The sequence below is a fragment of the Corvus kubaryi genome, unplaced genomic scaffold (genome assembly GCF_017639235.1).
Source record: "Corvus kubaryi isolate FWS band 111438036 unplaced genomic scaffold, C.kubaryi_AGA036_p1.0 37397, whole genome shotgun sequence".
NCBI lineage: Eukaryota > Metazoa > Chordata > Aves > Passeriformes > Corvidae > Corvus > Corvus kubaryi.
Window position 1 is genome coordinate 12,061,075 of NW_024581136.1, and position 25,982 is coordinate 12,087,056.

General features: G+C 60.4%; 2 protein-coding genes across 2 annotated transcripts in view; both read right to left on the bottom strand.

Annotated features, from left to right (window-relative positions):
• On the bottom strand, positions 1 to 17,488 carry LOC121671140 (collagen alpha-1(I) chain-like). The gene is made up of 2 exons (XM_042042385.1): positions 17,401 to 17,488; positions 1 to 6,261 (listed from the first exon to the last, which is right to left on the bottom strand). The coding sequence occupies exons 1-2, from the start codon at positions 17,486 to 17,488 to the stop codon at positions 5,294 to 5,296; spliced, it is 1,056 nt and encodes a 351-aa protein (XP_041898319.1). The 3' UTR covers positions 1 to 5,293.
• The window catches only part of LOC121671141 (vegetative cell wall protein gp1-like), a 20,627-nt gene continuing 11,306 nt past the window's right edge, over positions 16,662 to 25,982 (bottom strand). The window contains exons 2-3 of the mRNA XM_042042386.1: positions 20,035 to 20,855; positions 16,662 to 19,077 (exon numbers count right to left, since the gene is read on the bottom strand). Of these exons, the coding sequence (XP_041898320.1) occupies positions 18,834 to 19,077; positions 20,035 to 20,855 (1,065 nt within the window). The 3' untranslated portion in view covers positions 16,662 to 18,833. The remainder of the gene's footprint in view (positions 19,078 to 20,034; positions 20,856 to 25,982) is intronic.

Consider the following 25,982-nt stretch of genomic DNA (forward strand, 5'->3'; position numbering starts at 1 on the left):
AAAAAAAAAAAAAAAAGAGCTTTATTTTCCTTTTTTCACTGTTTTAATGCGAAGCTTTTGCTGTTCCCCTGGGAGGACGCCACTCTCCCGGCCTTCGTGCCCGCCTCCCGCCCGGGGGTACGTGGGGGGAGCTCCGCGGCCCCGGCCTCCAGACCGCCCCCCGGCCCCGGGGGAGGCCCCGCTTCCCCCCCGCCGCACCGGCCGTCGCCATAGCGACAGTGACCTCACACGGGGATGGATGGTCGCGTAGCAACAGTCCCGGTGACATCAGAAGCCCGGTGCTGTTCCCACGGCAACCCGCGGGGCAGGGAGGGAGGCAAGGGCCGTTCGCGGGGGGACCACGGGCCGGAGGGGCCGGGGCAGAGGCGGGGTACCCTCGCCCCACTGCCACCGCCTCCCCGAGAGCCCCCGAGCCCCGCGGGAAAAGGGTTAACGTGAATAAATCAGCATATCTTAGGGACGTCACCCCCGGTGCAGACAACGGCGTGGGGGGGGAAGGGGGGAGGGCAGAGAGGGAAATGAGCCCCGGCCGGACCTCACCGGGGTCTCGGGGGGCAAAAAAGAGGCAGTGTACCCCCCTCTCCCCCAAAACTCTCAGCATCGCTCAGCAGCACCTCAACCCTGTCCGGGGCACCAGCCCCGCCCCGGGTCCGTCCCCCCCCCATGCTGGGCAGGGGACAGAGCTGATGTACTGTGGGAGACACGGCAGTAGCGGCTCTTGATGGAGAAACACGGAAAGGTTTAGGCTGGGTGCTCCTGGGGTGCAGCCGGGTGAGTGCATGTCCTGGGGGAAGCACCTGAGTGAGATGCTTCCTGCCCCCCAGGCAAGCCCACGAGCACCCTTCATCCCCGGGACCTGCATCCTTCCCTCCGCCACTGAGGGCACCTCTCACCTTGGCAAACACACTCCCAGGCCCTAACCACACTCTGCCGTGGCTCCCAGCCCTGGATATCCCTCCAGCCTCAAGTGAGGACAGGAAAAAGGACAGCGTTTTTGGAGTCTCGGTAAACCTCTCACCACCCTGGGCTACCAGTGCCCGAGCTGGGATGGTAAGGTGAGGCTCAGAGAGGTGCCCGGTGTCACGGGAGGCTTTTGCAGAAGTTAATCCCCAGCGTCATCGGTGTCCCCAGTGGGATTAGCCACTAGATTGCACTCTTGCTCTGCGCACGGGCGAGGGTAGGCAGGTACTTGGCAGCAGGGAGCGGGATGCTGGAGGCAGCCTGTTCACCCAAGCGCTACCCACCACGCAAGACGCAATTCCAAACGGGGCACGCTGCAGCGGCTGGGAGAGAGCCAGCTCCTCCGGCCCCGCCGGCAGCCAAAAATAACCACGGCGGGGTGACTTTCAGCGGGGAAATGATCTGCATGGCTCTACGGGCAGGGTGCTGCGTGCTGAAATGCTGCTGCCTCCAGGGCAGCAACTGCTCATCCCTTGGAATGAAAGTGGCAAGGATCAGGGGAGGCTTTCGGTGGGGGAGGAGGGCTGGATCTCTTCTGCAGCTCGTCTGGACACATTCCCATCAGTGGGATAAATACCCCTTCCTGGGACAGCTGGCTCCACAGGAGAGCACCTACGTGCCAGCCACTCACCATCACTGGGAGAGGCTGGATTCATCCCCATGACCCAGCGCATGCTGCAAACTCCCCTCATGCATTTATTTCCCTCTCGGTCACTGTGACTCACGCTCTCCATCTGCCTGTTTACAGGCTGTTTTCCCAAGGTCCCTGTGGAGGCAATGACTGGTTGGGAGGAACTGGGCTATTTGCCCAGATCCTTGAGGGAAAGCCCCCAGAAGTCCGGGAGCAGAAGGGAAGGGCTGGACGCCTGCATGCTGGGACCTCTCTTGAAGGGACAGAGGCCACTGTGTATCCCACAGCCTGGCTACACCCACAAACTGGCTACACCCAGGAGCCCAGAGCAAGGCCGGGTCTGGCACCACCAGCCCTGCCTGGCATTGCCCTGGCAGCTGGGTGCCTGCAGGGAAGGGGTGGGTACCACTCACATGGCTCCAGCTCCAAAAGGTCAAGTGTCACCAGCTTGGAAATGGTGCCTACGCTGCCTCCCTTCATCTCCCATCAGCGGGGGTCTGGCATGCCAGGCCCTCTTGGGACAGGGATGAGGGGAAGGCTCTCAACAGAGTCACAAAGGAATGGAGAGCTGATGACAAGGGAAGGGCAGGAAGATGGAGGGAGCTCCCAAGGGCTGGCAGGTCACCCTTGAAATAGCTCCAAAGGAAGGTTCCCAGTGTGAGCATCCCCTCTGTTCATCCCAGCTCTGCTTCCCTGGGGATGCTGAGGCACAGGGGAGGGGGAGCAGTGAGGGGGGAGGCTGTGCTTTCTGGTTTCATGGTGCATCTGTGCCCTTTGAATCCCCATGGGAATGTGGAGGTGGTAAAATGTCACCAGCTGGGCTGCGGGGAAGGGGGCCGGACGCGTAAAACCCCAACAAAGGGCAGCCATTGTCTGGGGAGAGGCAGTGGGGGGCTGGCGGGGGAGCCCGCTGAGTGCCCCTCACCCCCCAGCCCCCACTGCCCCACAGCTCAGGTGCCAATGAAAAGGCAGCTTTATCCCTCCAAGCCCTTCATGGGAGGTGATGCAGATCCCCGGCATCCCGGGCCATGGTCCAAATGTGCCCCCGAGGGAAGCAAGGGGAGGTGGAGGGGAGCATGGTGTGCCCCAGCCTCCTGAACCCACTCCGAGCTGCTAGGGCTGCTCTCCTCCATCCAGCCTCCCATTCCCACTTCCTGGCAAGCCTGACCTGAGTGGGCAGACGGGAAGATCCCATTCAGGCTCGAGGAGCAGCCAGGCCCCCCTCCCAGCTCCTCCATTTCAGCGCCTTTTATGGCCATTGGCTCCGGCAGGGCGCTGGGTCCCTGCCAGGCAGGGGGAAGGGACTCTGGTGGGGGTCACCTGGGGATGCCCAGAAGGCGGCTCACCCTCTGCAGTCCCTGCACTGGGTCCTTCTGTAGAACAGCAGTGTTTGTGGGGGCACTGCATCCTGTACACTTCCAAGTTTACTTTGTGCCTGCTGCCGTGCACTGAGACAGATGGATCGAGGGCTACTCCCAAATACTTGGCAAGGGTGTTGCAAACTCCACAGTGGAGAAACTGTGTCACGAAAAGCCCCTTTTCCTGTCATGGAGCAGGGCTGAATAGCCCAGCCTGACTTTGGGGTGAGGTGTCGGAGAGCTGGTGAGCACAGGCTGGGTGGACACGGTGAGTCCTCACCTCCATCCCTGGTCTCTCGAGATCCCATGCTCTACCCTGGAACCAGCTGCACACACAGGCAGAGGCAAAGCAATCCCCCAGCCCTGGGATGAAAGGTGTTCCTGCAAACATCACCCCTCATTTCCTCCTCTGTGGCGGGAGCTATGGAACAGGTTCTTCAGCAACCCTCTGACATGGCAACAGGACAGGGAGAGGCTGGGAAAGGAGCCAGCCAAGACTTGGCACTGCCGTCCAGAACCGCCCTGTGCGCCGTCGGGAAAGAGGCATTCCAAACCCTGGCTGTGCCAGAGGGAAGCCAAGCCGGATGGGTGCTGGAGGGTGCTGTGTGGGCCACTAATCTGAGCCAAAACCCCCAGGAGGCAGCTGATGGGGAAAATGTGGATTTTGTGTGTTCACAGTGTTGGAACCCAAATCTACCCAGCAGCTGAGCCAAGGGTGCATCCTACCCCGCTGGCTCAGCAGTGAGATCCTCCCAAGCTGTAAACCAGGGTCCCAGCCAGGGTCCCCATCCCTATTCCTGGGCCAGGGCCTGCTGGAAGCGGGGGGCAGACGTGCTGGCAGCTCTGCAGCACATGTATCCCAGTGTGAGCCCAAGTGTGGGAGTTTACGGGGCTTTTACGCAGGAGATGTGTGATGGGGGAATTGTTGCCAGGCTCGGGGAAGGATCCAATCGCACCAGGGTGCTCTCGGCAGATTAAGGATTGGAAAGCTCTGGTAATTACTTTGCAGTATAAAAATAGGCCTGGCTTTATCCCTCACCCTGATCTCCCACTCCTGCTTCTCCCTTCCCCACTCCTTCCCCCCACCCAAGGGCGAGCAGATGCCACGCACCCAGTGAGCACGGCAGGAAGGCACAACACAGCTGCTGGCCTGGTGCTGGCGTTTCTGGGTGGAGGGGGTAAAAAAGATGGAGAGGGGGTCTGGGATGGGGTGGTGACAGCAGCAGAGCAATGGCATCTGGCTGGCACGTGCAAACTATGTGGATCAGGAGGCTGGGAGAGGAGCTGGGGCACGCACAGAGGCGTCCCCACATACTGTGAGGCTTTGTGCCAGGGAGGGAAGAGCCTGGAGGCATCAGCAGAGCAGATGTCTGGTCAGGAGAGGACCATGTCTGTGGGACCATCTGACACAAAGAGGGAACACAGATCTGGCACTGGCCGTCACCATGTGCTGGTGGCTCCAGCAGGACCCAAGAGAAGGCTGCTCCACACACAGAGTGTAGAGCAGCATGGATTGACTTGGGGCAGTTCCTAGACCTCTCATTTCCCTTTGCTGGGGTCTGGGAACACGTGGTGGTTGGAATCATAGGTACAAAGCATGTAGAAAACACTCCTGGACATGCAGTCCCACCTGTCTTCTCACCTTCCCCTGCAGGCTGCAATAGCTCTGGCCAATCTGCGTCTCACAGCAAAGTCAAAACATGAACCCTCCCTCTTGTCCCCATCTTTGCACAGAGCCTGGCTGGCCCAGGCCAAAGCAAAAGCTGCTCCCTGCACCCTTCTTGTGAGGCCTCCGCATGCAGGCAGCGTTGCAGGCAGCGTTGCAGGCAGCAGAGCACGCAGGAGCCTGCAGTCTGGCAGCGAGCCCCAGCATGTTCCATACAGCCCGTTCAGCCCTGCGGGTTCCACCCAACCCCAGCCCCGCCGGGGAAACGGCTCAGCTGCATCCAGAGGCTTCTGGGTGGGGGGGGGGGGGGGGCGGCAGCTGCCAGCCCCGTTCCAGGCCGTGCAAACCTCGGGCTAGTGGAGCAGTGCTATAAATATCTCCCATTGCGAGACCCGGTCATGCAGCCGAGATCACGTAAGGGGAAGCGCTGCCCTCCTGCAGGTCTCCGAGCCTCGGTGCCTGCGCAGCGCAGCCCCGTCGCCCCGAGTCCCCTCATGTCCTGGTTCATGGCCAGGGCACCGGGGTGCAGAGCCCAGAGGTGGCTGGCGCAGCAGTGGGCGGATCATGTGGGCAAGCACAGGCGGCATTTCTGCCACCGGCACAGAAAGTGGCAAATGCCAGCCCCACGGATCCCTCATCTGCCCCCCAGCCACCCCCAACCCTCCTTTACAAGCACTCCTAAACCCACCTCGTACAAATCCCCTGCATGAGACCCCCACGCCCACCTACGCATTCACCCCTCCCTGTCGCACTCCGGGCACTCTGCTCCCCCCGACCCAGGTGCAAATCCTGCAGTCCCTCTGTACCATTAAACCTGCGGTAGGATGACTGGGGAGGGGGGGTGGGGGGCAGAAAGCCCTCAGACGTCGGGATGGCTGCAACCCCTGTTCCCTGCAGAGCCCCTGCCCTGGCACACCCAGCCCTCGCACCACGCACCGTCGCCCCCAGCCCGGTTTGCAGACGAACAACGCTCCCCTCCCGCCGGTACTTTTCCATACACACCCTCCTCGGTCCTTTGTTCTGCGCAAATCCCGGATCCGGCCCGCTCTCGGCACGGGGGTTGTATATACCCGCTGCCCTCCCCGGATTCACCCTCCAGCGGATCCCCCCTGGGTGCCCCGCTGCCCTCGGAGGGGCCGCGGGCGAGGGTCCCGGGACGCGGGGGGCTGAGTTCCGGCCCGGCCGCCCCCGCCCGCTTGCCTGGCTGCGGCCGCTGCCTCCTTCGCCTCTGCCCGGAGCCGGGACACCGGAGCCGCCGGGGTGCGCAGCCGCCACGGGGCACCGGAACCTCCCAAGGGTACCGGAGCCACCCGGGGCACCGGAGCCGCCCGGGAGTGCCGGAGCCGCCCGCGGGTACGGGAGGTGCTGAGCTGCCCGGGTGCGGAGCCGCTCAAAGGTACCGGAGCCGCCGCGGAGCGGGGGCCGCCGGAGCACGCCGGTACCGACCCACCGCGGTGCCCTGGCCGCCGGGGCTGGTCTCGGTGCCGCCGCTCTCCTCCGCTCCTCCCCGTCCCGCGCCGCTGCCTCCCGCTCCCCCGGGCCGCCACCGCGAGGCCCGGCCGGGGGGGCTGCGTGCTCCCCGCCCCGCTGCCGGGGAATGGGGACCAAGACTGCGGCTGAGGAAGGACCCCGATTTCCCCCCGCCCCTCAGTCCCCACTGCAGTGGCGGATCTGGTCTCACACACCCCACTTTGCTGCAGGTCTCCCCCACTCCCCGCCCCAAATATCTGCTCCTTCAAGGTCTGCCTGGTCCCCCCACCTCCCCCCCCCAATACTGCCATCTCCCGTATTCCTGCTCTCCGTTCCCCAGCATCCTCCTGTACCTACGTGCAGAGTTCTGCTCTTACCAGACCCCTTTCTTCCACCCACTCTTCAATCTCTGCTTCCAGGGGTGCTGCTGGTGGGGTGGCCCACAGCTCTCGCCTTTCTGGGGTGTAGGTGACCCCCACACCCCCCAGCCACAGATGCCCCAGCAGCAGCATTCAGTCCCACCACAGACAAGGCCCTATTCGTGTGTCTTCCCCCAGGGAAGTGGGGCCCCCTGCCTCTCCCAAAGCAGGTCTCACCTCCCTTTCCCCTTGCCATAGGGACCATCTGTGCTATGGGGAGAGGTTGCTCTTCCCCGGGCTCTGCAGCTGGAGCAAGCAAGACCGCAAGACAAGAGTGGGGCAGAACACCAGGGGGCACAGGGCAGGGGAGAGGGGTGCAGAGCCACCCCCCATGCAAACCAGAAAGATCTCCCCGTGTGCACTAAGGGACATGCCAGGGCTGTTATGAGGACAGGGGTTGAGCAGGTTGTTGAGGAGCAGACGGAAGGGGTGACCAGTCCCTCCTGCTTGGGCCCTGGTCCTCAGCTTCCCATACAGCGATGGAGGGGTGCAGCCGACTGGCTGGGGAGGGATCCCAGCAGGGCCACAGCACTCCCAGCTAAGGGCTGTGCTGAGAAATCCAAGTGCCACCAGACGGACTCTTTGCTTGCCTCAGCTGTGCCCCCTGCCCGGCAAAGCACCCATGGGCAGCCCCAGCCCACCCGTGATCAAACCTGTCTCTGGCCACCCACCTCCCGAGCCCAATTCTGGGTCACTGCCACCACCCTGTCCCTGCCCCGAGCTTCTGTGGATGAGCTGATGCTGATCTGCTCTCTCCGTGGTGGAGAAGGACTTGTTGGAAGAAAGGAAAGCCGAGCTGCTCTGGCAGGGAAAAGGCAAGTTAAATCCCCTTCACTCCCTGTTTTAGTGGGGAAATCTCACAAATCCAGGGTTATCCTGGTGGTTTGGGGCTGGGGCAGTGCTCAGCTGCTGGCAGTGCCTGCACGGCCTGGCACAGCCCTCCCTGGTCACCCGGTTGCTGTGCTGAGACCGCGCCAACTCGCTTCACCCAGGGCGAGCAGTGACAGCTCCCTGCTGAGCATGGCCGGACCGGGCAGCTTAGCAGCCTTGTTGGCTTTGCCTGCTGGAATGAGCCGAGGAGGAGAGCTGGTGCCCCAGCAGGGAGGAGGGACTGTCACCAATCTCCTGGTGACACTTGGCCAACATTGCATCCAGTCTCTGCCGTCTCCTTCCAGCTGCCTGGGCTGGAGCTGCCTGGCTAGAGATGGCTGTCCTGCGAGCCATGTGTCCCCAGGCACTCATTAGGGGCAGGGAACACCGTGGATGTGAAGGGGATGAGTGTGGCAGCTCAGGGCTCTTTGTGGGGTAGAAGTTGGATGACAGCAGTGGGATCGGGAGTGGCACCATAGCACAGTGTGCAGGAGGGAAACTGAGGCACAGTGGCTGCACCCAGGGGCAGGTGGTGCAGTGCCCGGGTGGAGTGGGCACAGCACTTCCTGGGAGGGCGGCAGAGCTGATGGCGACCGAGATAATGCTGAAAATACGCCAGTGGCTTTGTTGCCGGTGACAATGGCCCGCAGTATTTTTAGCTGTTGTGGCCTTAGCGACAGAACAGCTTCTCCGGTCCAGCTGCTGCACCATCCCACCCTCAGTGTCGCCGGGCCCCCATGGCCCTCCAGGACTGCTCCCGGTGCTGTGGAAACCGTAACGTTAGAAACTAAACACAAACACTTCACCCGCTGCCACCCCCGGCTGAGTCACGGCACTGCCTGCTCCCCTCGCCCCTGCCTCCCCCTCCCTCCTGCCCACCCCCACCCCCAAAAGCAGTAGTTGGTGCCCCCCAAGCCAGCCCTGCTCTCACTTACAGGGTATTGCCTCTCCCAGGGCAAAGCTTGGGGTTGGCTTCACTTTCTCCCATCTCAGGACTTCAAGAGCTGGGGATTTATGGAGAAAACTCTGCAAGGTGGCAAGGTGGACGACCCCACTGCAAAGAGTCAGACCCTAAGCGGTGCCCAGCTTGCCAGCATGACCCCAGCCCTTATCCTCAGACCTCAGGAATAAAAAGTCAGACAGGAACAGGCAGAGGCAGAAAATCCTGCTTTGCACCCTGTGTCAAGGGCCAGGCTGGGGTGCTGTGCCTGGCCCCCTTGTCCCATTGAAGGAGAATAGGGTGTAGGAGCAGGAGGAGTTTTGGGGTCACAGTGGTGGTGGGACATGGGGAAATGAGGCAGCTCTGCTTGACCCTCAGGGGAGGTGTCAGCAGTGGACTCATGCCAGACCCAGTATATTGATGCTCTCATTGCACTTTGGGGGGGAACAAGGGATGAGTGGGACCCCATCCAACCTCCCAGGGGTGATGGGGTGTCCCACTGCTGTGGGATTTTTGGGCTGGTTTTTGTGGAGCTGGCAGACTGCTGTAGGGCACATGAGGCTGTAGCCCCATAGTCAAGGCCACACACACTGGCAGGGCTGCCCTCCTTCCATGACCCACATCTCAAGGCCCTCAGCATCCATAGGTGTTCAAGGTCCAGGAGAGCAGCTGCACAACCTCTTCCCTAAAATAAGGCCGTGGCCAGCAGGGAGGCTGGGGTGGGCGGCCGCGGCTGTGACTATGTTAGGATGTTCTGGAGCCGAGGGCAGATCACGTTGCGAGGACGAATTAATTAACACTCGTCAGTTTTGGATGGTGTCCCAGGCTTTTTTTCTATTTTCATTTTAGCAAACTCCCAAGTCTGCTTGGCGCCTGCGGGGTCCCGAGTCTGGTGGCTGGGGGATGGGAGCACCCATGTAGCTGCCTAAGTACCTGCAGGTGCTGGGGAGGCATCAAGGGCACCCTACTGGCTCGATGCATCCCCACTCCTCAAAATTTGGGTGCTCTCGCTGACCCTGGGGGCCAGTGCAGTCAATAGCACTTTTCAGGGCCTGATGGAGCCCCTACTTTCCTGCTATGGGTTTTCTTAACTCCCCACCCTGGTTGCAAGAGGCTCACACACGCACCTCGTCCCTGGCTCACAGCCCTGAATATTATCTCAGAAAGGGATTTTTAAATAAAAGTTGTAAACACCCTCAAACACTACTTTTATTACCCCAAAATGGTGGGGATGAAGGATCAGGGCTGCAGGGTGCATGTGTGAGGGGCTGGCCCCAGGTGAAGGGGTCTGGGGGGTGTCAGTGTGTCCAGCTGTGTGCGTGTGTCCAGCTGTGCGAGCACACGTCTGGCAGGGTGTGAGCAGTACAGCTGCTGGACAGTGTCAGGGTCTGAGGGTGCTTGCACTGAACAGGTCAGGGCTGTCCAGGGGAAGGGATGTCCCCGCTGGGACACACAGCACTGTTCAAGCTCAGTCCTCAGCCTCATTTCCTGGTGATGAAACCGGCGCTTCTCCCCGCCAGGCCTCTACCTCTCTGGTGAAAGAAAGGGTGCGGCGGCCGAAAACACACCCGTGCCTCCCGTGCAGGCGGCCAGAGGGAAGCCCCGCGCCAGGCAGCCTCACCCAGCCCCCCCCAACACCTTTAAATTTAGCTCTTCCGTCTCCAGCTGTGCGAGCCAGGCTGGCGGCCAAAACCTCTGCAGCCATACACACCCCTTGGAGAGCAGTCGCCTGCCTTGGCGGGCCTCGGAGTCCCGGGAAGTGCCCTGTCCTCACTCCCCATGGACTGCGATGTCCCACACCTGTGGTCACCCCGGCCTATGCCCTGGGCAAGCGGGAAGGGTTGAGAGGCCCAAGGTTCTCCCAGGGAAGTTGTGACAGAGCTGAAAATTACTCCCCAGGCTCAAGGAGGGAGATCCCTGCTAGAAATAAAAGCCAGTCCAGCTCTGCTACCCCGGAGGAGCAGGGAAACAGTCAGGCATGCCCTGTGCTCACCTTCTCAGTGCTGCCTGCCCAGCTGAAACACAGAGAGCACAGCACCGCTCACCTGCATGCACACACATCGCCTTCCCGAGTGTGCGTGCTCAGACGTGGCACAAGCGTGGCACAGGTGTCCTGCCCAGCCTCACACTAGCCCCGTGGCTGTGTGAGCACCCGCGGGCTCACCTGGGCACCCGTGGGCTCAGCTGAGCACCCACCTGCGAGTGCCTGCAGGCATGCGCAGCCGTGCACACGTGCAAACAGGGAGGTGTGCATTAACACACGGGGTCATGTGTACGTGTGTGTGCCCTGTGCACGTGTGTGTGCACACACGAGTTCTGGGCAGGGGGGTGCACACACGTGCGTGCACAGCGCATGGGGCCTCACTGCGAGGGCGTGTGGGTGGGCAGCACGCGTGTGGGCTGGCATGTGCTGTGCCCAGGCACCACCAGATGGTGCCCTGGCTCCGTGTCACCTTTTGGGGACATAAACCTGCACCCTGCACAGGGACATGGGGGGGTTCATGAGGAGACACCGTCCTCCGTGCCAGGCAGAGCCCCCTACCACAGCCAGGGGGTAGGCGACACCTGCCTGTGCCAACGCTTTCTTGGAGAAGATCAAGGTGGTGGATCAGGACCTTGGTGGCACTGGAGGAGGGGGCTTTGCTGCAGGGGGTGTGCTGGTGGCAGGGAAGCAGGCACAGCTTGGGGAAGCTGCGGGGTCTGTGTATGGTTTCGGTGGGCGGGCGGCTCCCCGCTGCCCTATTGTGTCCACATATTTTTGGGTGTCAATGGCCTCCAGCCTGCAGCGACCATAAACCTGCCCAGAATAGGAGATGCTCGACTCACACCTGCAGGCGTGGGGTGGGGGCTGCAGCGTGTCCCCATCCTCACTTCATGAGGCTGAGACCTGAACAAACTCACCACACGCAGGTGCGGCAAAGAGCAGAGGGAAGAGTAAAGAGTGGGGGAGCCGCAATTTCTGCTCCATCCCTCTCCCAGCTCTATGGGCATCTGTCCCCACACCCCCTGCCCGTCTGCCCCGTGTGCGTGGGTCACTCCCAGGCTCCCAACCAGTTCCCTGTGGGTGCCGTGTGCCCCGGGGAGCTGCCATTGGGCCGGGCGGGAGGGTTGGGAACCTCCCCAGCCCCGCAGCTCCTCCAAACCGGCTCTACCTGCCGAGGAGCCCAGACCTGCTGGGGAACCCCGGCGGGTCCCCTCCCCGCCGCCAGCCTCTGCCCCAGGAACGGCCCCATCCCCACAGGCAAAGGGACGAGGCCCAGCAGTGCCACGCGTCCTCCTGACACGCGGCTGGGGAAGCCTCTCGCTGCCCGGGAGGTACCAGCCGTGGGGTGCCAGTGTTTGGCCGTGTCACCCCTTCACACAAAGAGCCCGGCACAAAACCGCCCTGTGCCCGGACTCACCGCGTGTTCCCGCCCGCCGCAGCGCGGCTCTGTCCCAGGAGATCCCGGGGCACGCACGGCCGGGAGTCCCGCTACCGGCGGCCCCCGATCGACGGCTGAGCTCGGCGGTGCCGTGAGCTGGGCTGTGCTGAGCCGAACTGAGCCGTCCCGACGCGCCGGCACTGGGCGCGCACCCCCGGCTCCCACCCGAACTGGGAAGGGGCCGCGGGCACGGGGATGCGGTGTGGGACACGGGGATGCGGTGTGGGACACGGGGATGCGGTGCTGGGCATGGGGATGCGGTGCTGGGCACGGGGACCCCCCGAGCGTGTGCGGGCAGCGGGCCACACACAGCTGCGAGGGCAGGGGCGGGCAAGAGGTGCCCGGCGAGGCCACTCCGCACCCCCCGCTGCCCTCCGTGTTTTCCCTGCAGCCTTTTGTGTACGCAGCGCCCAGCACAGGGAGGGCGCCCGGCCTTCCCCTTCCCCCTCCTCCTCCTCCTCCCCCGATCCCGCCCCCCGGCCGCCATTTCGCAGCGCCGGCCTCGCCCGCGCTCTCTGCACATCATGGAGGACCGGCGGGGGGAGGAACAAAGAGACCCCGTCCGCCCCTGCCCTGCGTGTTCCCCGGTCCCCCCGCCCCGCGGGCATCCCCCGCCCCGCGGGCACCCCCCGCTACTCCCGGGCTGTGTCTGACCAGGGGCGTCATTCCAGACCTATCCCGAATCCATGTGTGATGAGTTTGCGGGGGTCTCAGCCCGGTTGAAGCAGCACCTTCCGTGGAGTCTCCTGTATCCTGGGGCTCAGCCGGCCTGCAGTGGTCCCCAAGGCACCGGTGCCCGTGAGGCTCGGAGAGGGGCTGTGTGTGCACCCGTGTGTGCAGGTGTGACCGTGTGTGCACATGAGTGGGGCTCTGGTGTGACAGTCTGTGCACATGTGATGGGGCGCACAGGAGAGCACACGGCACGTGTGATGTGCGTGTGGGTGTGTGATGATACGACAGCTGGCACAGGTGGCCATGTGCTCAGGTGTGACAGTGCAGGTGCGTCTCTGCACATGTGGCACCGGCTGTGCTGGCATGGCTGTGAGTGTGCCAGGCTGTGGGGGTGTGACAGCAAGAGCGTGTGCGAGTGTGCACGAGTGTACACATGTGTGCACATCAGCATGGGGGGGTGGACGTGACAGTGTGTGTGGCTCGGGCGTGTGAGTGTGCATGTGGGGGCACATGCATCTGGCACACACGTCGTAGCTCCAGGTTGTGTCTCCCGTTTCTTCCCTCAGCGTGTGGGCAGAGGGGTGAGTCAGGGGGCAACCACAGGGGACTGCAGTGCATGGCAGGGGCACAGCCCTGGCCCATGGGCAGGCTGGACCGGACCCCCCATGGGCACTGGCAGTGGGGTCCACAGGTAGAGTGGTTCTGCTCTTCCTCCTGTTCCTCTCCCCAACAGTTCAGTCCCAACCATGCCCGCAGTCACTGATCACACTGAAACCAACATCAGGGCTGGGAGGAGAGCCTGGGGTCCCCGCTGCCCTGTCCTGCCCCCTCTGCCCATGGGTACGGCCCCAGGCACCCCAGGCAGGGGAAATGGAGGGAACGGTGGCACTGGAAGTTACGTATGGCTGGGAACACAGGAAGCAAATGGATGCTGCTCCCTGGCCCTGCCCAGCCCTCCTTGCCATGGCCCCATGCAAGGGCCTCGTCCTGTCCTCTGAAGCTCTGTTGCACGTGGCGTTTCTGGCTCCTTCCCTCCTATTCCACCTGGTTTTCATTCTGTCTCCCCCTTTCAGGTTTATCTTGTCCTGGCACTTCCTGTCTGTCCTTCCCAGCTGACCTTGGCTTTGGGCACCACTCATTCTTTAAGCTGGGTGCAACCAAAACATCTCCCCTTGCATAGGGCTTGTATTGCCCCCCACCCCGTATCCTTCCAAGGAGAAACCAAACCAAGCAGCAGTGCAGGGCACAGCTCACCTGCAAACTGTCTGAGACCAGTGCCTGGTGCCATCCTTAGCCCCACAGCCCCGCTTTTGTGTGCATGAGTGCCCAGCCCCTGTTGTGCCCCTCTCCTCTACTCCATGGTGCTCTTGCTGAGTGCCAAGCAGGGCTGTCAACACATAATCTGCCTTCATCAGCTGAGGGGACAAAACACCAGGGCAGAGAACATGGCGGGTGCGCTGGTGCCACCCTGCCCTGCACGAGCTGCTCGCGGTGAGCAGTACCCTGATCACGGCTCCCGTCCCTCCCTGGTGCCTTCCAGCCACCAGCATCAAGGCACTTTGTCAGCATTAAATATTCAGTTCCTTTCTCCATCCCCTCCCTGCGAAGGAGTTCAGCATTGCAATGAACCCGCTGGCCTGCCCATGCCCTGCGCCGCCGGGATGTGTCTGGGCGGATGCTGCGTGCCAGCCTCCTGCAGCAGCACCTGGGAACAGAGGAGAGGAGAGCCACATCCCCCAGCACATGGTCGAGTGGTGGCCCTGGGGACCAGGGTCACCTTGCCCCCTCTCCAGCTGCTCTCTTGTGCATCCACCTGCTGCAACACAGGGTTTACCTTTCTGTGCATCTCTACCCCTGGTTTGGATCTTCCCAGGAGCAGCTCCCTCTTCACTACCCTCATTCCCTTCCACCCCTCAAGTACCAGCTGGCCCGTTCACCCAGTGACCTGTTAAGCAGGGATTAATACCCGTCAGGCCCCCAAAAATGTCACCCGAGGGCAGTGGGAGCTCCCTGGGTGCTGCAGCAGGAGCGGGCTGGGTAGCGGGTAGCTGTGCCTATGTGGAAATCGCATGGGATGGTCAGCAGACACAGGCAGCAGAGCTAATGGGTCTGCAAGGAGAGAAATACTATTGGAGGGGGTCAGCCCTGAGTGCTAGACAAGTGCTGGGGCTTGAGGACCCTTCTGTGAAGCAGAGCAACAGCAAACCCTGACCCAGAGCCAAAGCTGGAGAGAGATATGGAGCAGGTGACCGTGCATGGAGGGAAAAGTGTGAACACCCCAGCTTTGGGAGCCCAAGCCAGCACCCTGTTCTGTGAGGGAGGGAAGCTCACCAAAAGATTTGGGACCCCCCACGAGAGCTGGGAGAACCGGACACAGGGCACGGCTGAATGAGCCCAGTCCCAGCCTGGCGGCTCGCGGGAGCCCCAGGAGCAGAGGCAAGCCGCCCCGCCATTCCTGCAGCGTGGCATCATCGCTGCGCACGATGCCGCTGGAGTAATTGCCGCCGGGCTGGGTGCCAGCGCAGCGCCCGCCCTCGGCCCCCGGCACAGGAGATAACTCAATCTGCCCCTCCTGCCTCCTCCATGCAACAGGGGGGCCACCGAGCTCGCCCCTGCTCAGCCCAGGGGACCCCCGCAGGGTAGGTGAGTGGGGAGGGAGGCAATGTGGAGCACTGGGGCAGCCTTGTGGCACTCAAAGGCCATTCCTTGCATCCCCCTATCCTAATCTGAGGCATCTGCTTGGCAAAGCCCGAGGGCTTCCCGTTGCAAAGGCCACCGGAGCATTTTAATAGCCTGCTTTTGCCTGGCTTCCTTCCTGGAAATAAACCACGTCCTGGTGATACGGAGCATAAAAACCCAGCGTTAACGGCCAGCGGCCAAAGCTGGGAGTGGGCAGAGCTGCACCCACCCCCCACCCCGGCTCAGCCTGGGACATGACCTGCCAGAGCCCTGCTGCGGGCCCGTCCCCGCTGCTGCTGCCACTGCCGTTGCAAAACAGGATGCAATAAAACCCCCTTTGGAGCCCGAGTGACAGTAGGGAAGGGCGGAGGGATGGCTGGCTCGTGCTGGGTGGCTGCTGTGGGCAGCACGCATGTCAGCCGTGCTGCAGAGCAGTGTGGCACCTGCCTGCACTGTGGAGAGGCGTGTTTGGGGGAGCCATCTCCCTGTGCCTGGCAGCCCTTGCTTGCCCAGGAGTGGGGGGCACAGCCCCAGAGGAGTCACATCCCAGGAAGGGGAGCTTGACCCCCATCGAGTGCCTCTGTGCCCCTCCAGAGCACTGCCTCCATCCTGGGGACAGAAAGGGACACTTGTCCCAAGCCGTGTCCAGAAGTCACACCTTCACCAAACAGTGAAGGTGCTTTGAGCCCCCAGACTCATCATTGCCATAGAGTCTGGGAGGGTTTTGTCCTTGGCCTGTTCAACCTAAAGCTCTTCCCAAAGTGTATTTTAATAATTAAACTACATTTTAGACTGAACAAAGTGAAGGAAGAGTGTCCCACAGGACACTCTTTGTCCACTCATTGTGGACAGCCCACTCATTGTCCCCAGCCCGTGGGCAGCTCCAGTGCTGCCCCAAGGTCTCCAGTACAGGCTGGAGCCCCCATCCCCCCAGGCACCCCACTGCTGAGAGAGCATGGAAACACAGCGATAACACCAAGGCCAGAGGGGATGTTTCTGGAAAACTGTGTCGGATAAGTCACTGCAACCCCTGTGTTCTCAACCTGAATACTGACGGGTGGATTCTGCAGGGGGTTTTGGGCAGTTGTGGCTTTTTTGGAGGGAAAATAGAGTGGGGGAGCTGTGGGATGAGCACATTTGATGGCAGCTTGCTGCCTCTGGGTTGGTGGGATTTGGCTCCTCTGGGGTGTGTGGAGTACAGGCTGTAGCTGACAGGAGTTCAGTGGCCAGCCTGTGGCATAGGCACAGCACTCAGAGCCCCGCAGCTGTGGAATGAGTCTGTCAGGGCTCATCCCAGGTGAGGGGGCTGGCAGTCCTGCTGTGGGTCCCCAGGGAGCTCCCACAGCAGCACAGCTCAGGTGTGAACCCAGATCAAAGCCCTTCCTGCAGGTGGGCTGTGCTGGGTACGCCACGTGTGGCTTTTCCGCTGTCTAATAAGGAGTTGAGCTGTGGAGCAGCCTGCCTCTGTGCTAGAGGAAGGGAAGTCCTCTCTCTCCCTCCCCCAGCTGCACATTTTTTGCCAGCCCCGTTGACCTCAGCATGTTTGCAGGTTGCTGCCTCTCTGTCCACAGGGATGGAAATGTAGTCAAAGTTTATTAGAAGGGCGCCAGCCACACAAACACGTGTGTGTGTGTTTGTGTGCATGTCTGTGTGTGTATATATAGGCAAAGCGTGACGGTGTGACCTTTGTTTCCTTAGGAAGCCACGCTGAAAGGCAAAGCCAGGAGGGGAGGAAGCAAACAGGCAGGAAGGGGCGATGCAGTAGGTGTATTTTCAGCTGTGCTCTGCCTCCCCACAGTGCGGGAAGGCAGCTGGGAAGGAGGGCACAGGGACAAATGGTGGCAGCAGGAGCCAGAGCCCAGAGAGCAGCACAGGGGATCAGCCTGTGCACCGTACTGGAGGAGCAAAACCAATCACCGTGTCCCACTGGAGCAACATTTTGCCAGTCTGTGTCATGGGCACCTGGCCTCTGTCACCCAAAGGTGCTTTCAGGATCATTACGGGGCATTTTTCCTGCAGAGAACAACCTGGGGGCTGTGCACATCCCATCCTGCTGGGATTCTGATCTTCCTGGCACAAAGGGCATTTACTCCCTGGTGCTTCGCTTGTGCCAGAGGAAATCTGCCTGCCGGGGCACTTGCAGCAGGCACTGAGGCAGAGTGTGTAGTGATGGGGACCTTCAGCTGCTATGACTAATTTTCTTCCCCATGCCAGGCCAGGCTCTGGCCAGGCTTTTCCCCTTCCACCATAGCAGAGGCTGCTCTGAGGACTGGGCTCTGCTCCTCTGTGTTAGGCAAGTGACATCCCACTCACCTGTGGCTTGGTCTGCAGGAAGGAGGGATGCTACCAAGCTGGCTACACTGCTGTGCTTGGTGGTGGCTGTCACTGAGAGCGGGGCCATCGTGTCCCTCCTGTGGAGCGAGGAAATGGCAGAAGCCTGGGTGTGCTCTGCCACAGGTGCTGGCCTCTCTTGCCCACACATATACGTTCCTCCTTTGTAGCAGGCAAGGCCTTTTGTACCTGACAGGAGGCTGCTGTCTCCAGCCTGGCCACTGGCATGTGAAATCACAGGGTCCATAGCACCTGATTCCCAGGGGACAGCCACTGCCCGTGCCCATCACTTGGGTCACCAGGGTGCAAAGAGCAGGGCAGAGCGTCTCAGTGCTTCTGTGATGGTACCTGGGGATGTGCGGGGCTGTGGTGTTTCTCTGGCACACCTGGGCAGGGAAGGACATCATTCCCTGCTGCTGCCGAGAGGGCTGTGACAAAGGACACTGTGCAAGAGGACTCTCCTGGGATAGAGCAGAGGCAACCAGCCCCTGGCCTCCTGGGGGATGGCAGTGTCCCCAAACCCACTGCTAACCCCCCATACTCCAGGCATGTGCCAAGAGGAAGACACCAGGATGACTTTCAGGAGACCATACCAGGGCCACATTCTTAGACATTTCATGCTTGCAGCCACAGTGCCACTTTTCCAGGGCAAAGGGGAGTCCCCTCCATCCAGGCCCTGTAGCAGTCCCTCTGTCCCTGGAGGCTGTTATGAAGCCGTACATGGAAGAACCCTGAGAACAGAGATTGAGCTGAGAACAGCCAGAACTGGTCCTTTCCCAAAACTGCACATACTCTGTCCCACCACCATCCCGCCCCAGTCACCACCGCATACTGCTCCCACCCCCTTCCCAGAACAGCTGTAGGTGCTGGCTGTGGTGCCAGAGGTTGCAGAGCCAGTGTGGAGACCACGAGGCTGTGCCGTTCCTGGGGGGCAAGCCTGGGAGCAGAGGGACACTCAGTGCCCAGCCCTGCCCACACACGGGGACAAGGACCAGCCGGTGCCCAGGTGCCAGAGCAATGCCATGCTGGAAGGATGCCGGCCAAGGCTCTCATCACGCACTACCACAGCCAGGGAAGTCAGCCCTGGTGACTCAGAGGAGAGAGGAGAAATTCAGACTTCTCTGCCCTCCGCCTGGCTTCCTGTCTCCTCTAAATTTGCATAACAGCCCCTCAGCTGTTCCCTGGGGCCAAGGGGACCCCTGTAGCAGCCAGGCCCCCTGCGGCAGCCGCGAGTTCCTGCGGTCAGCCCCAGCTCTCGCTCTTGCTCATGCAAACAACTGCACCAACGGCTCCCTCCCTGCACGTGGGGGCTGGCGAGCGCCCGCCCTTGGTCCGCAGCCAGGGCTCGTCCCCATCGCAAGTGCCGCGGGGACTGCAAGCCCAGCCGGAGTGCCTTGCGCTGCGCGGCTGCTCAGTCATGCTCCAGGCTGCAGTCGGGGCAGTTGCAGCCCTCTAACAACAGGGGTGAGGAACGGTGTCTCCGTGGGTGGCTGTGACCGATGTCTCTTCCATATTCTGCTCACGCAAGGCTGGTGGCTTTGGCACAGAAGCGCCACGCTGGCATCCAAGTTCACCAACGGTTCGCTGGGTGACTTCCCACGGTGCAAAGGTCGAGGCTCCTCGTGCTTCCCAGTCACGCCTGATGCTTCCCCAGCACTGCTGCGAACCCACCGGGAGCAAAGAGCACGCCCAGGTGGGATAGCTAACCACCACATACCTGAGCCCTCTCCCGTCTCCCAGCTCCAGGCTGAGCCACCAGTGTATCCCCTCCCAGCCCAGCCCAGGGGCCAGGGAGTCAGGAACAAGGAGGGAAAATGACAGCCCAGATCCAGTGCCTGTGGTGCTGTTGGCCGGCTCCAACCGTCACTGCTCAGCCCAGGAGGGAACCTTTCTGCTTCCAAGGTCACGGCACAGCTTTGGGACTGCAGCAGAGCTTTGCCCGAAATGCAGAAGTGGGGCAGGGCTGAGCTGGGGGCTGGAGGGATGCAGGCAGGTCCCACCGCAGCAGGGCTGGCTGGGGACAGAGCAGGGCTGCAGCTGCTGCCTGGGGCCACTGCTTGTGGTACTACTTGGTAACAGGGCAGCTGCAGGGACATCCCAGGCCAGTCCCCCTAAAGCTGGTAGCTGAGCTGTAGGACTGTTTAGGGCCAAATTTCAAAGGGTTTGGGAGAGGTCTGCCCGTAAGCACCGGGAAGAGAGTCTGGAGATGCCCATAGAGCAGCCAGTGCGTGGCAGCAGCAGCCCGTAGTGCTGATCCCACCCCTCGAGAGACCGTACAATAACAGACTCCACGGAGCCGCTCTGTGCTCACCCCACCCTCAGCAGCGGTGACACCGAGCTGTCCCCAACGAGCCCCGGCTTATCCACCAGCGGGCAGCACCCCGGCTCCAGCAGCCCTGTCACCTCAGCCTGCTCTAGTGCCACCAGCACAACACCTTCAGCCCCACCATCCCAAACCAGCAGATGCGAGGGAGGGAAGAAGGAAGGCGGTATAGAAAAAAAAAAAAAAGTGAAAAAAAAAATAAAAGCCGACCAGCCCAGACCCGGCAAAACGGCGAGCGGGGCAAGCGGGGCTGACACACGTTTATTGGGGTGCAGGAGGAGAGGATGAAATACCTGCGGAGGGGGATGCTCGGGTCCCGGGGCTGCCGGTGCAGCGTGGTCCGGGGCTCCTCCCGCCGGCGGCGGCGGCTGCCGGTGGCACGGCACGGTACATCCCGGTACGGCACATCCCGGTACGGCCCCGGCGGCTGCCGGTGCGAGGCTCCGCCGGGCTCCGACGCACAAAGGGCTCCGCTTTTAAAGCCGCTGCCGGAGCCCCCATCCCCGGAGGGCCCGGATTGGCGGGGCGGGCAGCGCTGCGGGGGGAGCCGCGCCGCGGGGGGAGCAGAATTAAACAAAAAAAAAGAAGGAAGAAAAGAAAAGCAAACACTGGAGGGGAAAGTGCAATCCAGCCGCAAATATCGGAAAAAACAGCCCCGGGGATGCCCCGGGCACGGCCCCGCCGGCCCCTCCCGTCGGTGGGGCTGGGGGGGCTCAGAGGGGTCCCGGGTGCTGCGCGGAGGGGCCGGGCGGGAAAGGCTGGAAACCGCAAACCTCCTGTGGAAAAAACTTGTTAATTCCGGGCCTGGCGAGACGGGGTGGGCGGGTGTTTCACTCGTGTTGTGGGCGACTCCCGGCTCCAACCCATTGCCGGTGCCCGGCCCCTCTCCAGCCGCCGGCCTTGGCCTCGGGGCTGCCCCGGCCCCCCCGGTTCTATCCCGTGGTTGCAGCTGGTTTGGGTTTGGTTGGGGTTTGTTTTCGGGGGGAGGGTATGTTGTCCGGGGAGCTGTGTTTTTCCAGCTCGTCGGCAGGGGGTATGCTTGTACCGAATAATCCAGCTCTTTTGTCCGGGATGCTGGCCCCCATCCCCGTCCCCGTCGCCGTCCCGCTTGGGGCTGCAGACAGGCAGGGGCCCCGCGTGCTGCCAGACCCCGAGGCCAGCGGAGAACCTGCCCTTGTCGACACCAGCCCTGGCACGGCGGAGAGAGCTGCGGCTGGGTGCACTCCACGGGGTGATGGATGAGAGAACGCCTCTCTTCACCCTGTCCCACCCGTTGGAAGGTGTTTCCAGCCCCACCAGAGCTGCTGTAAAGGGCACTGGCAGGAGGGGGAACTTCTGGGACTCAGTGGCTCTGATGGAGTGTTTAGGGTGGCAGGACAGCCCTGGTGTCCTGCTCTATAGGCCAGGGATGCTCTATAGTGGTGTGTCACACCTTTTTCAGTAGCTGCATGTTAGGGTTATCTTGCCTTCACAGGCTCTGGGCATGTGATTGACCCAGCTACAGAGAGGAAAACTTTGCTAAATCCCACCCTGATGGGAAAAATTTCCAGCCTCATCATGCTTCAACCGTGGCACTTTGTTGTCCCAGTCTTGAGTCCGAAGCGTTCCTGACCAGTTTTCTTTTAATAATTTCTGGGGTTTGCATGTGAAGCATCACCCCTCGGTCCTGGGTACACCTTCTGTCAGGAGCAAAGCTACAGAGGTAGGACAGCAAGCAGTGTCCATATGCAGCTGGGAGTTGTGCAGGTATACATGCAGGGCAGGGCAGCTCCAAGGCCCTGCTCAGAGAGGATGGATGCTCTGGGGATGGCTGCATGAAGGGGAGGACTCAGTGGGGAAGTGAGGGGTCCTGGCACAGGCAGGAGAGCGAGTGCCTCTGGGAACACCAATCCAAATCCCCTCGTTTGCTGTGAATTTCTGCTTGCACTGGGCTTTGTTCACAGGGCAGGGGGCAAATGCCTCACCAGGGCCCCCAGCCCATCCTCTTTGCTCCACTGCCAAGCTCCAGGCCCTGGGCAACAACGTGTCAGGACAGAGAGCCATGAGCAGTTCAGTAATGACCTCCCTTGTTGTTAATTGGAAAGCCAAATTAACTCGGTGACTCCACTCTCAATGCCGTGCTGTGTGGCTGCTGTCTCATGTCCTCAGGAAGAATTTTCCCTGACAATACCAATGGATATGGAGTTGGATGCTGTGGCCTCTTCCCCTCCCTACACATCTTCTATTGGAATCAACTGACTCTGCCTGGGCAGCTGGTATCATCTGGCAGGGGGGGAGGGGAAACTGAGGCACGGAAGTCGGTCTGGCACCTGTGTCAAGACTGCTCACCTACCAAAAAAAAGTTCTAGTTCAAAGCCAGGATCCAGGAGGCCTCAGCACTGCTCTTGCCCTCCAACCCCTGTACTGGTTTCCAAAGGGCTCATCCGCACACTGTGAGTGACCCACACCAAGGGCAAGCTGGCTCCTGAGGCTGTTGACAGAGGGGCAGACCCAGTTGTGGTGAGTCCACCTTGAAGATCAGTGGGTATATAGAAAAAAATAAGGCTACATCACACACAGGCTGCATCCAGGCTTGGTTTCTTTGATTTATCTTTTCTTTTCTTAGAGGGAACCTGACCTGACTCTGGATTTCTGCTGTTCCTTTGCAGATAGGTAAAACCATAGAGGGACTGTGATCAGGCTGGCTTTGGAATTAACACTAGAGCTGAACAGTCTAGGTTAGCAGTGCTCGGGGCTCCTCGACAGACAGTGCTAATGATGACACAGCATTGTGCTCACGACTCGTTAAAACCCAGACTTTAACGAGATCACCGTGTATTTAAACCCACGCAGCCCTATCACAGTGCCCATGTGTGGAACCAGACCTGCTCAGAAGTGCATCTGAGAACTCCTCGTGGCTACACAGGTCTCCAGGCTGCCAGCACTGGCACAAGTGGGACAACTCATGGTGGGTACTGGGTGTTTGAAGGGTTCTGGGCTCTGCTTGGGTAGGGATTCAGGCAGGGAAGGATGGCACGTTGCTTTGGGATGCCCTGTCCACCCCCATGGCTCACCTTACTGCTTAAACCTTCCCAAAGCTGTTGGAAGTCGCTGCTCAGCTCAGGCTGTGCACATTAAGTTCTCCTTATCCATGCATGGCCCAAAATGGGCTGGATCCTGAAGGAGACATATGCCACCAAATCCAGCTGCCTTTTCTCTCTTGGAATCTCTTTTATCCCCAGGCAACGGGGATAAAACAAACACAAATATTGAGCAGGGGAAGTTTGGCTGCTCAAACTTTTTGCCTGGAGCTGGCTGGAGCATCCTGGCAAAGTAAACGCTCCCACTAGTGTTTGTTCCAGTTTTCCTCTGAAGCCCCCTTTTTTATTAAACAGGGTCCTGGCGAGTTTGCTTCACCGCCCATCAGAGCAGCCCTGCGGGGCCCGGCTGGCTGCGGGAGGGAGATGTGGAGCCAGAAATGCCTGACCCCACCCCAGCCCTTATTTCTTCTTTCAGCGAGAAGTGTAACAGCATCACGATCCTTGGTGGCATTGAGGGACTATTTGTCATTGGGAGAAATGCACTGGCAGGCGGCAGGAAGAGAGCCAAAGGCTGCAGCAAAGCATGAGGCAGGCATAGCTCCAGCATCCCAGCACCACGTGCTACCAGTGCTCGGGATCCTGCCTTTGCTGCTCTCATGGGCTTGGGCATGTGTCGGGCGAGGCTCTGCCTGCACGCAGTGCCATACACGCACGTGCCCCGCCTCCACTGGGACACCACGGGTGAATCCGGCAGTCTGGCTGCTTGTCCTCAGCTGAGAGAGGGAACTAAACCAGAGCTGTTGGACCATGGGAATGCAGTGATGCAGCAAGGAGCTGGGGCTGGCATCATGTTTGAGACAGGCTTCTCTGTAGTACCAGCTCAGCTCTTCCTCTGCCTGCAGCGATGCCTTCCCAGGGACCGCAGCTTCGCAGATGTTGCACTGATGGAGTGAGATTCCTCCTCTTCAACACACTGCAGCCAGGTGCTTGTTCCGGCAGCCCTGGCTTGCAATAAATTTGAAGCAGGGATTCAAAGCTGAAATAGCTCTTCTGAAATCCTCCCTAAACAATGGGAGAAAGAGTCAGGTCTGATCAGGGATTTTCAGTCAGACCTTGGACTCCACCAACTCCACCCACTGTTCTGAGGGATTACAAGGCTGAGGCAGCCAGGAAATCAGCTTCAAGATGGTCTTTCATGTCCCATGCACTCCTGGGACTGGGTTCAAGAAGCCATGACAAAAATTCAATAGGAAGGGGTTGGTTTGAAGTTTGGGGTGGGAGATAAGCAAGAGCTGGAGCCCAGGAGGGAGCCTGGCCACAAGCCCTGGTCCTGCCCATCCCTAGTGCAGCCCCTCTGGGATAAGCTCTCTTCTCTGCTCTTAGCCTGACAGCTGTCTTGCAGATCACTTAGCAACAAGCATGTGTGAAGCATTTGTCACATTGCAGGTGTGCATCCCAGTCTGGACACAAGGTCCAGTCACTGCTCCTGCTTGTTCCCTGGCATCGCTCTCCTCCTGTTGTTTTTGAAGCAGTGTGGATGAGGCCACACACCAGCCTCTCTGTAATGTGCACACGTGTTCCTGTGCCTTCAGCAGCTCCTCCTGGGCTTTCCTCCTGCTCCACTTAATTAGGCACCGAGGGAGAGGGACAGTAACCAACAATTAGGTGAGCTGGAGAAGTGCCCTGGTTTTCTGGCCTCGCTGCTCTGAGCACCTTGGGAACTACTTTCCCCCGAGACAGAAGGAGAGAGAGGGAGCCAAAGAAAGATGGAGCAAAGCAGCATCAGCTGGGAAGAGCAGGCAGTGGGTTAAATTGTGCAGGCATGATGGGATGAGGCAGGAGAGTCCCTGGGAAGGAGTGAGGCAATGGGTTTTGATCCTGGCTCTGAATCAGTGGGGTTATAGGATCGTCATTGGACATCTGGATGGAGGAATGTCCTCATGCAACATTTATTACACAGGAAGTGCTCAGGAGTGACAGGTCAGTGTGGCTGCCCAAACTTGGCTCTGTGGTCCCTTGTCACTGGCATGGTCAGCTTATGTGGCCGTGATGTCCCAAGAACTGGCTCTCACCCCTGGAGCTTGTGAGGTTTGTCCATTCATAACTGTTCTGTGATCACAGTGGCATCCCTGGGGAGGGATTACATCCTCTGCCGACTGTGTGCCTGGCCCAGTTGGAAACAGTTCCGAGCAGCCTCTCCTTCCCTTTCTGTTGCCAATTCGAGGCCTTGGAGCTAATCTCCAGTGTCGCCAAGAGATCAGGTCTTGGCCCTGCTGGTAATGGTGTGATCCCAAAACATTCCAGGAACAGAGAATTTGAGATGCTGAGCCAGATGCTGACCTGGAGAAGATAAAAGGGGATGGGGAATCTGACTGCATCCAGGTGAGTCTGCAATTCAGTGCAGGCTGTGTGGGTGATAATCAGAGGTGACACTGCCCCAAAGCAACCTGGAAATGCAATGGGAACCAGATAAAGTGCAGCAGTCTAAGGCTTGGGAGCATCCAGCTGCTCTCCTCGCTGGCTGGGAGCTACCCAAGAGGTGCTGCAGGAGCCCCACAAACGGGCTGCTGCAGGAGAGAAGGGTGCTTGGAGCCCTGGTACCCACACCCCACTGGAAGTCTAAGTGATCAGAGACTTTCTTGGTCCTGGTCTCTCTGAAAGGTTCAATGTTGGCCTTGCCAAGGCCAGAGCTGTCTCTACATCTTACCAAGAAATTCCTGCCAAGACATTATTTGGCCAACGTCCTGGAGGCAGGATAAATCAGTCTGGATTTGCAAACCCCAGGCAAGTGGCTGTGTGTGTGCTCAGACACACCCCCAAGAGCAGCCGTTCCTTATCTGCATCCGCCTCTGCCAATCCCCCTTTGCTCAAGGTTGTCTCAGCCCTTACTCCTGCTCCTGGCTCAGCTCCCTTAGCTTCAAATTCCATTAGGCTTCCATGGCGTCCTCTCAAGGCAAGGGGCTTTCAAGAAGGGTTGTGCCCCATTTCCACTCAACTGGGGAGCTCTGGCAAGTGACAGAGCATCCAAGGAGTGCATGCAATAAAAATCACTCATTCGTCCCCATGGCAAATGGCCTGGCAGTGGCAAGAAACTGCTCTCCCATCCACAAAGCACATGCAGCTCCTCATGGGCTGACTCTGCCTTCTCTTTCTCCTAAACTGGTTGTGCATCCCCAGGTCCATATTCCCTCCAGCTGAGGTCACTGGATATGAAACTCTCA

Excerpts from the sequence above, each read along its gene's own strand:
- LOC121671140 (XM_042042385.1), bottom strand. The coding sequence starts at position 17,488 with ATGGCCCCGCTCTCAGTGACAGCCACCACCAAGCACAGCAGTGTAGCC. Across the intron at positions 6,262-17,400 it reads TCCTGCAGACCAAGCCACAG|GGGCGGGGGGAAATCGGGGT; the intron begins GTGAGTGGGATG and ends GTGGGGACTGAG.